The 13,578-nt window shown below is 48.5% G+C and overlaps 2 protein-coding genes across 2 annotated transcripts; one reads left to right on the top strand and one right to left on the bottom strand.

Annotated features, from left to right (window-relative positions):
- Window positions 1-674: 674 nt before the first annotated feature.
- Window positions 675-7,151, top strand: Tm4sf5 (transmembrane 4 L six family member 5). Its single transcript, XM_032914295.1, has 5 exons — window positions 675-894; window positions 5,765-5,845; window positions 6,211-6,347; window positions 6,563-6,746; window positions 6,837-7,151. The coding sequence occupies exons 1-5, from the start codon at window positions 721-723 to the stop codon at window positions 6,849-6,851; spliced, it is 591 nt and encodes a 196-aa protein (XP_032770186.1). The 5' UTR covers window positions 675-720; the 3' UTR covers window positions 6,852-7,151.
- A 2,111-nt stretch (window positions 7,152-9,262) lies between these two features.
- Vmo1 (vitelline membrane outer layer 1 homolog) lies at window positions 9,263-10,582 on the bottom strand. The gene is made up of 3 exons (XM_032913252.1): window positions 10,153-10,582; window positions 9,926-10,041; window positions 9,263-9,616 (listed from the first exon to the last, which is right to left on the bottom strand). The coding sequence occupies exons 1-3, from the start codon at window positions 10,342-10,344 to the stop codon at window positions 9,319-9,321; spliced, it is 606 nt and encodes a 201-aa protein (XP_032769143.1). The 5' UTR covers window positions 10,345-10,582; the 3' UTR covers window positions 9,263-9,318.
- Between the last annotated feature and the right edge of the window lie 2,996 nt (window positions 10,583-13,578).

Consider the following 13,578-nt stretch of genomic DNA (forward strand, 5'->3'; position numbering starts at 1 on the left):
AGATGGCACCACCCAGCATGAGCTGGGCCCTCCCCCACTGATCACTAATTGAGAAAATGGATCTCATGGGGGCATTTTCTCAACTCTTTCCTCTCTGATGGCTCTAACTTGTGTCAGGGTGTCGCATAGCCAGTACACCCAGGCAGGCCTCAAACACACGCTCTACCTGAACAGCTCAGTTACCAGTGTGAGCCCCTGCTTGGCTCCACTGTAGTCTTCTTAGTTTCTTTACAGAAAAACCTCTCCCTGTGGGACAGAAATCATAAAGCCACCGTACATCTGTCCCGCACTTCCCCGTTGACAAGTCCTTAACTTGTCCCGTCCAATCCTTACAAACAGCTCTCTGGGCAAGTGGCTTCAGCCAATCTTTTTTACAGATGGAATAACCGAGACTTCCAGAGGTGAACGGTTCAGCTGAGTCTTCAAGTAGATGAGAAGGGGCTGTGGAAAGGTGTACACAGACCAAGGAAGAAGTCGCTGACCCCAGCCATCTTCCCTTGTGCGACCAGCTCCCACAGCTCCTATTGCCACACAGCCCCTTCGCCTCACCTGCTGCAGCCCCTCTGCCTCCTCAGGGCCTCTCTCTTATCACTGCGATTCTACCTGTTGCTGCCACTCCTCTCCTCAGACCTTTGCTCCGAGCTCCAGCCTGTTTTCCTCCGGAGCCTGGTACTGCCAGCTCACTTTCACTCCGCACCTGCCTTTCCGGACGCCTCAGGCATGTGTACTGGAAAGTGTGCTCGATGCCTGGGGCTCTCCCTCATCCCTCTCTCCCTGATCTGCATCGTGGCCAATGCCCTCCTGCTGGTACCTGATGGGAAGACCACCTGGACGGATGGCAACCTCAGCTTGCAAGTTTGGCTCATGGGCGGCTTCATTGGAGGGGGCTTGATGGTGAGAGCTGGAGCCCTGGCCAGGGACCTGGGTACTGAGTTAAGGGACAGTGGATGGAACTGAGAAGAGGGGGAAAGGACTCGTTTGCTCTGGATGAAATGGCAAGGACTTAGTGGGGACTAGGGGGTCTGTCCGTCTGCTCATATACAGCAACCATTCTGTGGAAGGTCCAGGAGGGGCCCTAGGGTCCTGAGTTGAGTGTCTAAAGAATGGGAGGAAGGAGGGGTTGGGGATTTAGCTCAGTGGTAAGAGCGCTTGCCTAGCAAGCGCAAGGCCCTGGGTTCGGTCCCCAGCTTCGAGAAAAAAAAAAAAAAAAAAGAGAAAGGGAGAAAGGGAGGGCTTCCCTACTAGGGAGTACTTCTCTGAGCCCTTCCTTGCCTCTACTACTGAACACATGCTTTTTAAAATAATCATTATGAGGGTAGAAGCTAGTTGTGTGGAAGTTTCAGAGCAGTGTCACAACTCACTGGCAAGGGTGGGTGCCCAGAACAACCTCTGTAGCCCAGGTTGATATCTCAGATTAGACACTGCACCAGACAGTTCCACGTCACTTCCCTTCTCTTCCACAGCTGTTCCTTCCCAGCCTGTCTCCTAGGATCCCCAGTCTCTACTAAGTTAAGCTTAAGGATAATAATCCTAGACCTAGGTCGGTATTTTAGAGTAGACGTCCCAGTCTTCCTGCGGACTAGGGAGGGAAGAGCCAGTCATTACAGTGCATGCCTTTAGTTCCAGCACTCCAGAGACAGAGGCAATTGAATCTCCGAGGCTAGCCTGGTCTACTGAGCAAGTTTCAGGACAACCAGGGCTACCCAGGAAAAACCCTGTCTTGAAAAACCAAAAGCAATCGAGGAAAAGAGAAACACAAATATTCTATCTAGATTTCCCTCCACCTTCCAACTCCCTCCCATTTAGAGAATTTTCTTTTTCCTTTTTTACTTTTTGTTTGTTCATTTAGAAGCAACATCCCAATTGTATGTCAGGCCAGCCGGGGACTCCTTATATAACCCAGGTCAGCCTAGAACTTGAATTCTTTCTGCCTGAAGCTCTCAAGTACAGGTGTGTGGTACCATGCCTGACCATTTGGGGGGACTTTTGGATGGTTAACCTAGTGTATCATCTCCATGGGATAAAGAGATCTGCCTAGCATGATTCCCCACCGTTAACACAACCGACTGTTGAACTTCTCTGGGAGAAGTTGCACTTTGGTCCCCTCCTCTGGTCACATCTTTGTAAGTCGAGTGGAGATACCTCTCCCTTAGCAACTCCCTTCCCTCGCCCTCTGACATTATGTTTTCTACTCTTACTGGGTGAGATCCTGACTGGCCTAGACGTCACTATGCAGACCAGGCTGGCCTTACGTTCCGAGATCCATCTGCAGAGGCAGATGTTCCCCACCACCCCCTACACAGTTTTTTTGGTTATTGTTATTGTTGTTTGTCTTTTGTTTTGTTTGGGGTAGGTTTCACACCATCCTTGCCTTGCATGTGAGCGTGTGTAGCTGAGGACAGACTTGAGCCCAGGAAGCCACTTCCCTCCTAAATGCTGAGACTGCAGTCATGCATCTTTAGGCCCAACTTTTTTTTCTTTCTGGTTTTTAAGACGAGGTCACATGAAACCCAGTATGCCTTGAACTGACTCTGTAACCAAGGAGGAGGTTAAAGCCCTGGATCTTCCCTTTCCTCCAAAACACTGGAATTGTGAGCATACAAGGCTGTACCTGGCTCTCAGCTGTCTGAAAACTACAGCAGAGCTGAGAGCTTAAGCCAGCCTGTGTAAGAGGCAACACAGAGACCCTTCCTTTAAAAGGAGAAGAGCGCATGGGAGAGATGGCTCAGTGGTTAACAGCACTTGCAGCTGCTAGACATGGTGGCACACACCTTTAATCCCATCACTTGGGAGGCAGAGGCAGGTGGATCTCCAAGGCTAGCCTGGTCTACTGAGCAAGTTTCAAGACCAGCCTGGTCTACATATTGAGTTCCAGGGAAACCATGGCTACATAGAGAGACCCTGTCTCAAAAGACAGACAGACAGACAGACAGACAAGTACTTCCCGCTCTTGCAGAGGAACCAAGTTTGGTTCCCAGCACCCATATGGAGGCTTTACTGTCTACAACTCCAATTCCAGGCAAGGACGTGCACACCAGGCACAGGTATGGTACACATACATACGTAAAGGCATTCACACACACACATAAAATAAAAAGAAATCTTTTTAGAATGTATGTGTATGGATATTTACTTACATGTGTGCCTGAGTGTCACACTCATGTCTGGTAACCACAGGGCTCAGAAGCCCATCAGATCCTCTGAAATTGGAATTGAATATGGTTGTGAGCTACCATGTGGGTGCTGGGAATTGAACCTGGGTCCTAGACGAGTAATCAGTGCTCTTAATCGCTGAGCCTTCTCTCCAGCACCCATAAATCTGAGACAGAGAGAGAGAGAGAGAGAGAGAGAGAGAGAGAGAGAGAGGAGGAGGAGGAGGAGGAGGAGGAGGAGGAGGAGGAGGAGGAGGAGGAGGAGGAGGAGGAGGAGAGGAGAGGAGGAGAGGAGAGGAGAGGAGAGGAGAGGAGAGGAGAGGAGAGGAGAGGAGGGAGAGGAGAGAGAGAAGGATTTGGTGTCTAAGATCTGTAATTCTAGCAATTGGGAGGCTGAGGCAGAGAGGACTATTGCAAGTTCGAGGCCACCATGGGCTACATAGTGAAGTCCAGGGCAACACAGGCTACAGAGTGAGACCGTTTCTCAACAAACAAAAGGAAAAGACATTGTTAAATCAAAAAGGCAGTGCTAGCCAGGTGTGAGGCACATGTCTTTAAATCCAGCATTCAGGAGGCAGAGGTAGGAGAATATCTGTGAGTGCGAGGCCACCCTGGTGTCTACCAATCAAGTTCCAGCCCAGCTGAGGCTACACAGTGGAACTCTCTCTCAAAAAAGAAAAGAAAAGAAAAGGAATGCAATTTTAGGTGTCTGCGTATGTGACATCACTAGAAAGGCAAGAAGGTGTCATGTTGCCCTTAGATCAGTCGTGAGGCAGGAGAAAGGAGAGAGCACTGAGAAATGGATTGAGCTAAGAAGATCTCTCAGGTTGCAACTGATGGTGGGACTAAAACTTTCAGTCCCTTCCTTGGAAAAAGACGACCAGGCTGCTGTATGCGTGTAATCCCTGCACTCCAGAGGCCAAAGCGGGGGATCTGGTGTTCACATCCTTCCTGGGTGCTAGAGAGTGAAAACTTTGGGGCGGGGAGGGGAGGAAGATAAGAGGAGAGGACAGAGGAAAGAAAGAGAAAATGGTGGGGTTTGGGGGCGTTGCTAGGAGACAGCCCGGGTACAGTGACTGTCTAGAACCAAGCACTTTGGAGGCAGAGGATCATGAGTTAATGCCAACCTAGGCAATAGTAGACCTTGCCTCAAAATAAATTATTGAGAAAAATGGGCTGGAGTTAGGCTCCATGACAGTACATTTGCCTTCTGTGCGCAAAGCTTTTGGGTTCAAGCCTTAGAGTAAGACAAAAAAGAACAAAAAAAAAAAAAGCCAGCTGTGGAATTCTATGGACATACTGCTAGAATGTGGTCCAGTGGGACTAAGGTACAAGGCAAGGGCAGTTGTGGTACATGAGGTTGGAGGCAGGGAGTCTCAAATGCCTTGTGAGTTCAGTCTTGGTGAGTTCTTGGATAGCCTGGAACTTGCTATGTAGCCCAGGCTAACCTGAGTCCCCACCCCAGTGTGAACTGGGACTGGAATTACAGGATGGAGAGAACACACACACACACACACACACACACACACACACACACACACACACACACACACCAGCCTAGGATATCTTTGAAGATACCTCAAAGGAATTGAGCAGATAAAAGAACGATTAAACATTAAGTTAATCAAATGTTAGCATGTGCGATGGAGTCTGGGATGATATGAAACATGGGAGTGGTGAGAATCTATTAGAGAAGCAGAGGACATCTTCCTCCTGGAAGGGGAGTAGGGGCTGAGTGCATGAGAGAGTTTAAAGGACTAAGAGATTCAGATGCTATTGAGGAAAAGTACAGAAGACTTGAAGTAAGCCCTTGCATAGGAGGCTCAAAATCTCCCAGCCTAGGTGAAACGATGGGTATTTTTCCACTGAAGAAGACAAGAAAGACAAAAGGCAGATTAATTTGGGGGCTCTTGTGAGGTCGGCATGAGGCTTGCTGAGGCTGAATTGAAACTAAGACAGTCAGATGAGCAGATCCTTCAGGCGGTTTAATATGGCTGCCTGGTGACTCTTAACAGGTGAGCAGTTACCTGGGCAGGTATGAGCTTCATAATAAAGGCCACGAGGGGGAAACAAGACAAGACTGACTCTTAGGAAATCCTGCGATCCAAGGGCAGAGTCTCTGTGCAGATCCTTACACAGTCGACCACCAAGCCTGCTCATCGTACCCTCTAACGGCACTGTCCTATGGTACGGTTGGAGATGTGTGTCAGCGTGGGGCATTCTCTCTGACCCTGATACCCTGAGAAAGTAATCAAGTCACAGAGAGGGTGAAGCTCCTGACTCCCTTTCAGGTAGGTACCTACCATAGGGCAGTATTTGTGCAGAATAGACATTGCCCCCTCTCACCCAAAGGTTTGGTGGCCTTCTGTCTAAGATAGCTGTAGTGTATTGAACCCAACCCTCCAGGGAGCTACAATCTGGATAGAGATAAGGCAGGCATATAAATAATTATACATTAAGGTTGAGTCCAACAGTGATTCAGAGAAATTTAGATAAGGTTTTGTAGTCCAAAGGGCTCAGGGCATCATGGGCAGCTTCCCTGAGATGCACAGTGAAGCAAGTGTGGCCTTGAGGACCAGGGGAACCTGCTAGCACCAGTTCTCATCCCACAGGTGCTGTGCCCTGGAATTGCTGCAGTCCGGGCAGGGGGGAAGGGCTGCTGCGGTGCAGGCTGCTGTGGGAACCGCTGCAGGGTAAGAACCAAAATCACAAGTTTAAGCCTTGGTTTTTGATGCCTTCCCCACAGAACCGAAGCACTGTCTACATGCAGCCTCTAGGAGGTCTCAGGAGCCACCTCCCTCCCAGTCTTGGGTCTCAAAGGAACCTGACCAGAGGGGCCTAACAAGCCCCGTGAACCTCCACGGTAGATGACTTTTAGGATTCGCTTAGGCTCAAACCCGAGGTTTAAAGACAACTGTATTTTTAGGCAGGCTGAACAGGAACGCTGCAATATGCAGAAGGAATTGGGCATGGGTGTCTCTCCAAGGGCCTACTTGATGTCTACATGGGTGTCTTTCCAAGGCGGGCCTACTCACCCTACCTTTCCATGCCGGTTTAGATGCTGCGCTCTGTCTTCTCCTCCGCCTTTGGGATACTTGGTGCCATCTACTGCCTGTCAGTGGCAGGAGCTGGGCTCCGAGTGGGACCCAAATGCTTAATAAATAACAAATGGGACTACCACTTCCAAGAAACCCAGTAAGTCCTTCTTTTTATTTGTACGCCCCGTTCTGTGCCTCTCCCCACCTGCTCTTCCTACATGGTCCAGAAATGATGAACCAGACTGAGCTCCTAGAGAGTTCCTTCCAAATGGCCCATCCAGCCCTTTACAGATCTTAGTAAATCCTTGCACTGGGTGGTAGTGGGGCCTGCTGTGTGAGCAGCTTCTCTTAAATGACCCTGTCCATCCACAGAGGCGGTTACTTGCACAATGACACTCTTTGGAATTTATGTGAGGCGCCACCTCACGTGGTACCCTGGAATGTGACACTCTTCTCAATTCTGGTGGTCGCCTCAAGTCTGGAAACGGTGTTGTGCGGAATACAGCTGGTGAATGCGACCTTGGGCGTGTTGTGTGGCGATTGCCGGAAAAAGGAGGTAGGACGGCTTGTCGAGCATTTCTGGGTGCACGGCTGAGAAATCCTGTTTGCTCTTGGCTTAGTCTTTACTCTTTCTTTTTTCTTGCAGGGCTCAGCTCACTGAGTTCCATGGGCCACCCCTAATACCTCATTTCTGGAAGTCGGAGCGGTCACCCACTCCCCTGGGTGGCTAGAAAAAAAAAACCTTAGTGGAATAAACAGCCCTGAGCACCCTTCCCCAGTTCTGGTTCAGCCTTCGGAAGGAATGTACATGGGCCTCCAGAGATATGTGTCTAGGCTTGGGGCTTCTATTTGTACCCTACTCCACCCCCCGGCTGGTTATTCTCTTAACAACAACAACAACCACAACAACAACTTATTATTATTGTTCTGGAAATAAAATTATGCGCTCTCAAGGAAATTAATGTGCCAATGATGAAAGTTGAGCGATTTTGATTTTAATTTTCTTTACATTTGTGTGTGTGTGTGTGTGTGTGTGTGTGTGTGTGTGTGTGTGCACTCGCATGTCAGAGAACCAACTTGTAGGAGTTGGTTCTCATACCATGCGTGTTCTGGGGATCAAACTGTGGTCCTCAGGTTTAGCATCAAGCAGCTATACCTACTGAAGCCCCACTTTCCACTGTTGGGTAATAGCCTCCAGTCATGAGGTCATGAGGTCATGAGGAATTGAGTCAAGCTGTCCTGGACAAATAGCTCCAAGCCGTAAAGTACAGCTTAGCCCCAGCCTGACCCTTCTACTTTACCGGCAGAAACGAAATATGCTCAGGTACTGAAAACAGCACACGCTGCTCTAGTCAAACCCCACCCTTCATTCCCCCTAACCCCTCACCCCCACCCACAGACATAATCCGTAATTTCCTGGTAGCTCCCTGTTATACAGAGAGTCCGCCTGCCCCGTCTCGCTTTTCTTAAATCCACCACTGGCAATTTCTTTTTAAAGAAGTGAAGGATCATTTCAGTTGATGGGGAAACGTTCTCAAACCGGGGACAAAGGGTTAGCTGAGCTGCCTATTTAATATATCAAAGTGGACCACCAGATTCTCCCAGCATCCTCAGTCCTTACCGTGTTATAGGGTACTGGCTGGCAGACCCTGCTCCTTACCCTACACATCTCCAGCCCAGGGGTTGGACTGCCCGTCCCCCAGCTTCCCTTCCCTAGCCATTTTGGTTACCTGCCCCTCTCCCCGCTTTTTTTTTTTTTCACTTTCCTAGTCTCTTGGTCTGGCTTTCTCTCCCTTCTCCTCTCCCCACCTTCCTCGAATAGCCTGGCTCAGGGTCATGGTCACTCTGGACTTTCCCAGATGTCCCCGCCTCTGGCCACACACCTCCCTTTTATCTATAATAAACCTTCTCCTCTGTCATACCTAGGAGCAGTTATTGTTGTGTTTTATAAAGAAGAAAAAGAAGCCAGGGATGTTTAGAGGTGCGGTATGGCCCAGGAGAAGGGGGTGCCTCTGCAGACCCATGCTGAGGCATCCCTTTCCCCTGAGGTACCAGCCACATGAGTATGGTATAGAAGTAGAGTTTATTTAGGGCATGGAGAGGGAAGTTGATGGGATAGTAGACACAGAGAGAATAGAAGAGTAGAGAAGTAGAGGCTGGCCATGAAGTGCGGAGAGAGAGGGGAAAGGGGAATAGAGAGAGAAGGGACAGAGTGGGAAAAGGGTAAGACAGCAAGAAGAGAGTGGGGGTTGTGGGGGCAAGCAGCCCCTTTTATATTGTCAAGCATACCTGGCTGTTGCCAGGTAAATGGGGGGTGGAGCCTAGAAGGAATGCTAACAGTCATGTCTTTCCTTTTTTGTTCAATAAACATTTTAAAAACATGTTGGTAATGAGATACGTATTGGCTGGTGGAAGGAAATACTTGCCATGATAGGGAAAGCTTGATTTCTGAATATAGATAGCTGGGGGATTCCAAGTAGAGAAAACAATGAGAGTAAGTCTTGGATGACAGTTTCTATTAGGAAAGCCACTATTTGAAACTAGCAAGGTGAGGTGGGGACGAGACAGGTGGTAGAAACTATGGGAAAAGATTCTTTAGTCTCAAAGCTCTAAAAACTAAAATGTAAACCATTTGTATACCATGCAACTAGGTATACTGGCTCTGTGAGCACCTCCCACCCACCTGGGGACTTCCAAACCAGATGCACACCCCATCCGACTGACTCAACCTGGGGACTTCCAAACCAGGTGCTGCCAATAAGGGGTAGATTGGGTCTACTCATCCTGTCTCTCTGAGTACGGGGTTTGGGAGTGGACACAACTTCCATCCCACTCCTTAATCTGATGACACCGATGGTTTGGAAGGAAGACAACGTGGGCTCTTACAAGGGACATATTATCTACAGATGTCTTCAGAGAGCCAAGGCCCAGAAATTCATGTGTCCAAGTCCTTTGTTCTGAACTATGTGACCCTGAAGCCAAATCTGAATGCAGGCCTTGAGCCATGCCAGGTCAAGAAAGAAGAGGCAAGGAAGCAGGCGGCTTATTGTCTCTAAATCAAGGGACAGCAAAGCCAAGACCAGGAAGAAGCTTTAATAGTAAGAGGCAGTACTGACAGACTGACAGCATCAGCTGTTACAGCAGAATATCCTGACGTCATTAAGTGCAGTGTCATCTCGGAGGCCTCTAGGCTTCTGGATTTTGGTCTGCAAGCCACAGACACCTTTGGGACACGAGTCGCTCCACTCTCCATAGTCTCCCCAGTTCAGCCCAGGCCCTTCCAGCTCCACACCGTCTGAGCAACGGAAGCGCACGTTGTTCACTCCCGTGTTGTCCCCTGGAAATGTAAATGGCTCCACCCGGAGGCAGAAAGCCACTAGGAAGCTAGTGCCAGGGCACCACAGAGGCTCACTCCATGAGCCCCAGCTGCAAGAGAAGGAGTTGTAATGGCTCTGTGAGCACCTCCTACCCACCATGGCGACTTCCAAACCCAGCACTGCTGAAAAGGGATGGGCTGGGTCTAACCGCCTGTGTTTCCCAGAGTACTCGGGACGACTTCCGTCCCACACCTCTACAACCTTAATGGAGTTTATCTCAGGAAAGGGAATTAACAGATGGGAGGGGGTTTACCTTCGTACTAGGGAGAGTGTCCTTCCCATTGGAGAGTGAACCTAGAGCTTTACAAACACTAGATAAATGCTCCACCCCATTGTGGTTTTTAGTCCCTAATCTCACCTCCCAGACTGGGACTCCACGACATGGGTGTTTTGCTGTGCGTTCCCTCGAGTGCAGTGCAGCCGGATCCCATTCAGGGCTGTGTCATCTCCAGGAATGCCTTGAGGGGGCTCCACCTAGGTCAGGAGGGAAGCAGAAGTGAAGTCCACTGAGGGGATCCTCCTCATTTTCAGTTCTGCAATTTGTCACACCTTTGCCCTTTCCAAGACCCAGCTCTGAACCTTCACCTTGACAGAGAACCCACTGGCAAAGTATCCATCAGGACACATCTCAGGCCAGGCCCAGTCACCCCAGGTACCACCGTTGGTCACTTCAACAATCGATGCATATCGTGGTTCTACGTGAATAACTTTCTGTTCGTGTGCACAGCTCATCACCCACAGCAGCAGTAGCAGCCCAGCTTCAGCCTGCAACTTCATCCTGCATTACCTGTGAATCTGGTCATTTAGGTGGATTTATATCCGTCCTGTCCCCATCAAGATTCAGGTTGCAGCTCTATACCAGCCCTCTCCTTTCATGGCTCAGATTGCGGAAGAATGACCAAGATTAAGTGACACTCAAGACTAATCTGCTCCGATCCAGGAACCCTGAAGATTTGAGGCCCCCAGGAGTTAGGGAAGGAGGGGCAGTGGAAGCCACTGAGTTTAAATTAGCACTTACCGCATACTTACCGCTGGTCGTGATAGGCACTCCGCAGGCATTTCATGTCATCGTCGAATGATTATAAGATAGAAATTATATTTCCTAGCTAGTAGACGAGAGAGCTGCAGGTGACTTGCCCCCCAACCCTCCACTGCCCCAGTGAACTGAGGGAAATCCCAGCACCTGAGCCAAGGCTGGAGACTGCAGCAATCCTAGGAAAATCTGCCAGGGACAGGATTAGGCAGGGGACAGTGTGAGGATGACAGTATTTACAGGACATAAAAAAGAATACCACTAACATAGATCACGTCTGTGAAGGATAGGGGCTGGGAAAAGGTCTTTTTAAGGCTGTGGCCGATTCCTTGAGAATCTTGGACACCTAATATACCCAGAGAGACAGGGACTCCCTCTGTAACCTGGGTTGTTCTAAAATACTGTGTGTAGCTGTCTTTCTTAGGGTTTCTGTTGCTGCAATGAAACACCATGACCAAAAGCAAGTTGGGAAGAAAGAGTTTATGTGGCTTACACCTCCACTGGAGGAACTCTAGCATGGGAGAAGCCTGGGGGCAGAAGCTGATGAGAGGCCATGGAGGGGTGCTGCTTACTGGTTTGCTCCTCATGGCTTGCTCGGCCTGCTTTCTTATAGAACCCAGGCCCACCAGCCCAGGGAGGGGCACCACCCACAGCAGTCTGGGCTCTCCCCCATCAATCAGTAATTAAGAAAATGTCCTACAGGTTTACCTGCAGCCATATCTTATGGAGACATTTTCTTAATTGAGGTTCCCTCCTGTTAGATAACTTTAGCTCGTGTCAAGTTGACAGGCAATCCAATACAGTAGCCCAGACCTTGAATTCTCCACCATCCTCCTGCCTCAGTCCTAGGATTATCAGCATGGGTCACCACATCCTTTGAGACAGGAATAATTTTAAGACTTTATGGACAGGGACTCAGGTGGATGCTCTTCGTCTGCTTCTTGTATTCTTTAAGACAGAAGAAATGCCATTCACTATGTAGCCAAGGCTGGCCTGGGACTCTTGATCTTCTGCGTTGGCTGCCTGAGTTCTGGTATTATATCCCCTTTACCTTGCCTTGCTTAATAGTCTTGAATCTTTTCCCAGTTGCCTTTCCTTCTTTGACCAGCAGATGGACCCCTAATTCACAAAACAAGAAAACAAAACTTGGCTAAATTTGTTAGGGGGCACCACCCCTTATCTGCTGACCTCATACCCATTCCTCTGTTTCTTTAACGCATATTTATTTACAAGGCATTTTGGTTTAAGAAATATTCTAGGGCTGGTGTGATGGCTCAGTGGTTTAAGAGCACTGACTGCTATGAGTTCAATTCCCAGCAACCACATGGTGGCTCACAACCATCTGTAATTGGATCTGATGCCCTCTTCTGGTGTGTCTGAAGACAGTAACAATGTACTCATATAAATAAAAATAAATAAATAACATTTTTTTTAAAAAGAAGAAATATTCTAAATGCCGACAAATGGCCAAAGAAAGTAAGGTGCCCGGCCAGGCCTAGTGGCTCAAGTCTGCCTGTGATCACAGGGGCTCAAATAGCTAAGTCGGAGGATAGAAAGTTCAAAATCAGCCTGGGATATAGGGCATGATAATGCATGCCTTTAATCCCAGCACTCAGGAAGTAGAAGCAGGCAGATCTGTGAGTTTGAGGCCAGCCTGATGTATATAGTGAGTTCCAGGACAGCCAGGGATATGTAGAGAGACTCCGTCTCAACAAATAAACAAGTAAGTAAGTAAGTAAGTGAATGAATGAATGAATGAATGAATGAATGAATGAAAGAAACTGGGGCTATGTAAAGAGATCCTGTCTCAAACAAACAAACAAACAAACAAACAAACAAATAAAATGAGTCAACCTGAACAGTTTAGATCCTGTCTTGAGAATAAAAAGGGGAAGGAGGAAAGGTGGGGTTTGATGACGCTTACAACCCAATGCTAGAGTGCTTCCCTGGCATCCATAAAGTCATGGATTCAATCCTCAAAGTACACAGAGGGAGAAAGTACCTGTCTTCACCACAGCTCACACTCCAGCACACAGGCACACACACACACACACACACACACACACACACACACCACACCCCACACACAGAGACACACACAGACACACAGAACTCATAAAAAGAGAGACAGAGACAGAGAGTGAAAGAGACACAGAGAGACAGACCCACACACACACACACACACACACACACACACACACACCACACACACACAGACACACACAGACACACACACCACACACATACACACACCACACACACACATACACACACACACACACACACACACACACACACACCACACACACACACACACACACACACACACACACACACACACACACACCACCCACACACACACATACACACACACACACACACAGACACACACACACACACACACCACACACACACAGACACACACACACACGGACACACACACATACACACACACACAGACACACACACACCACACAGATACACACACACACACACACACACACACACACACACACAGACACACACACCACACACCACACACACAGACACAGATACTACACACCACACAAAGAGACACACACAGACACATACAGACACACACACACACACACACACCACACACACAGACACACACACCACACACACAGAGAGACACACACACAGAGACACACACACCACACACATACACACAGACACACACAACACACACACGGTATTGGGACTGAACCTACAGTCTTGCACATTGTATGAAGACACTCTACTCTAAACTATATCCCTAACCCATTTTATACTTTTTTCTTAATTTTTCACAGAACATGGCTTGGTTTTTATTATTTTAAAAAGATTGATATTCATTTTTCTGACTCTGTATTTGTGCCTTTAAAACTTACACACTGGTTTTCTGCTCCTCAATAAGGAAAATGCACTAGAACCTGTCATGGACACATTTAGCACAAGTGGGATCACCATATACCCTG

The sequence above is a fragment of the Rattus rattus genome, chromosome 9 (assembly GCF_011064425.1).
Source record: "Rattus rattus isolate New Zealand chromosome 9, Rrattus_CSIRO_v1, whole genome shotgun sequence".
In the NCBI taxonomy this organism is placed as follows: domain Eukaryota; kingdom Metazoa; phylum Chordata; class Mammalia; order Rodentia; family Muridae; genus Rattus; species Rattus rattus.

Coding starts and splice junctions, on each gene's coding strand:
- Tm4sf5 (XM_032914295.1), top strand. CDS start 721: ATGTGTACTGGAAAGTGTGCTCGATGCCTGGGGCTCTCCCTCATCCCT. Junction 895..5,764: donor TCATTGGAGGGGGCTTGATG/GTGAGAGCTGGA, acceptor CTCATCCCACAG/GTGCTGTGCCCTGGAATTGC. Junction 6,348..6,562: donor TACCACTTCCAAGAAACCCA/GTAAGTCCTTCT, acceptor GTCCATCCACAG/AGGCGGTTACTTGCACAATG.
- Vmo1 (XM_032913252.1), bottom strand. CDS start 10,344: ATGAAGTTGCAGGCTGAAGCTGGGCTGCTACTGCTGCTGTGGGTGATG. Junction 10,042..10,152: donor CCAGTGGGTTCTCTGTCAAG/GTGAAGGTTCAG, acceptor CTCCTGACCTAG/GTGGAGCCCCCTCAAGGCAT. Junction 9,617..9,925: donor GTGGAGTCCCAGTCTGGGAG/GTGAGATTAGGG, acceptor CTTCTCTTGCAG/CTGGGGCTCATGGAGTGAGC.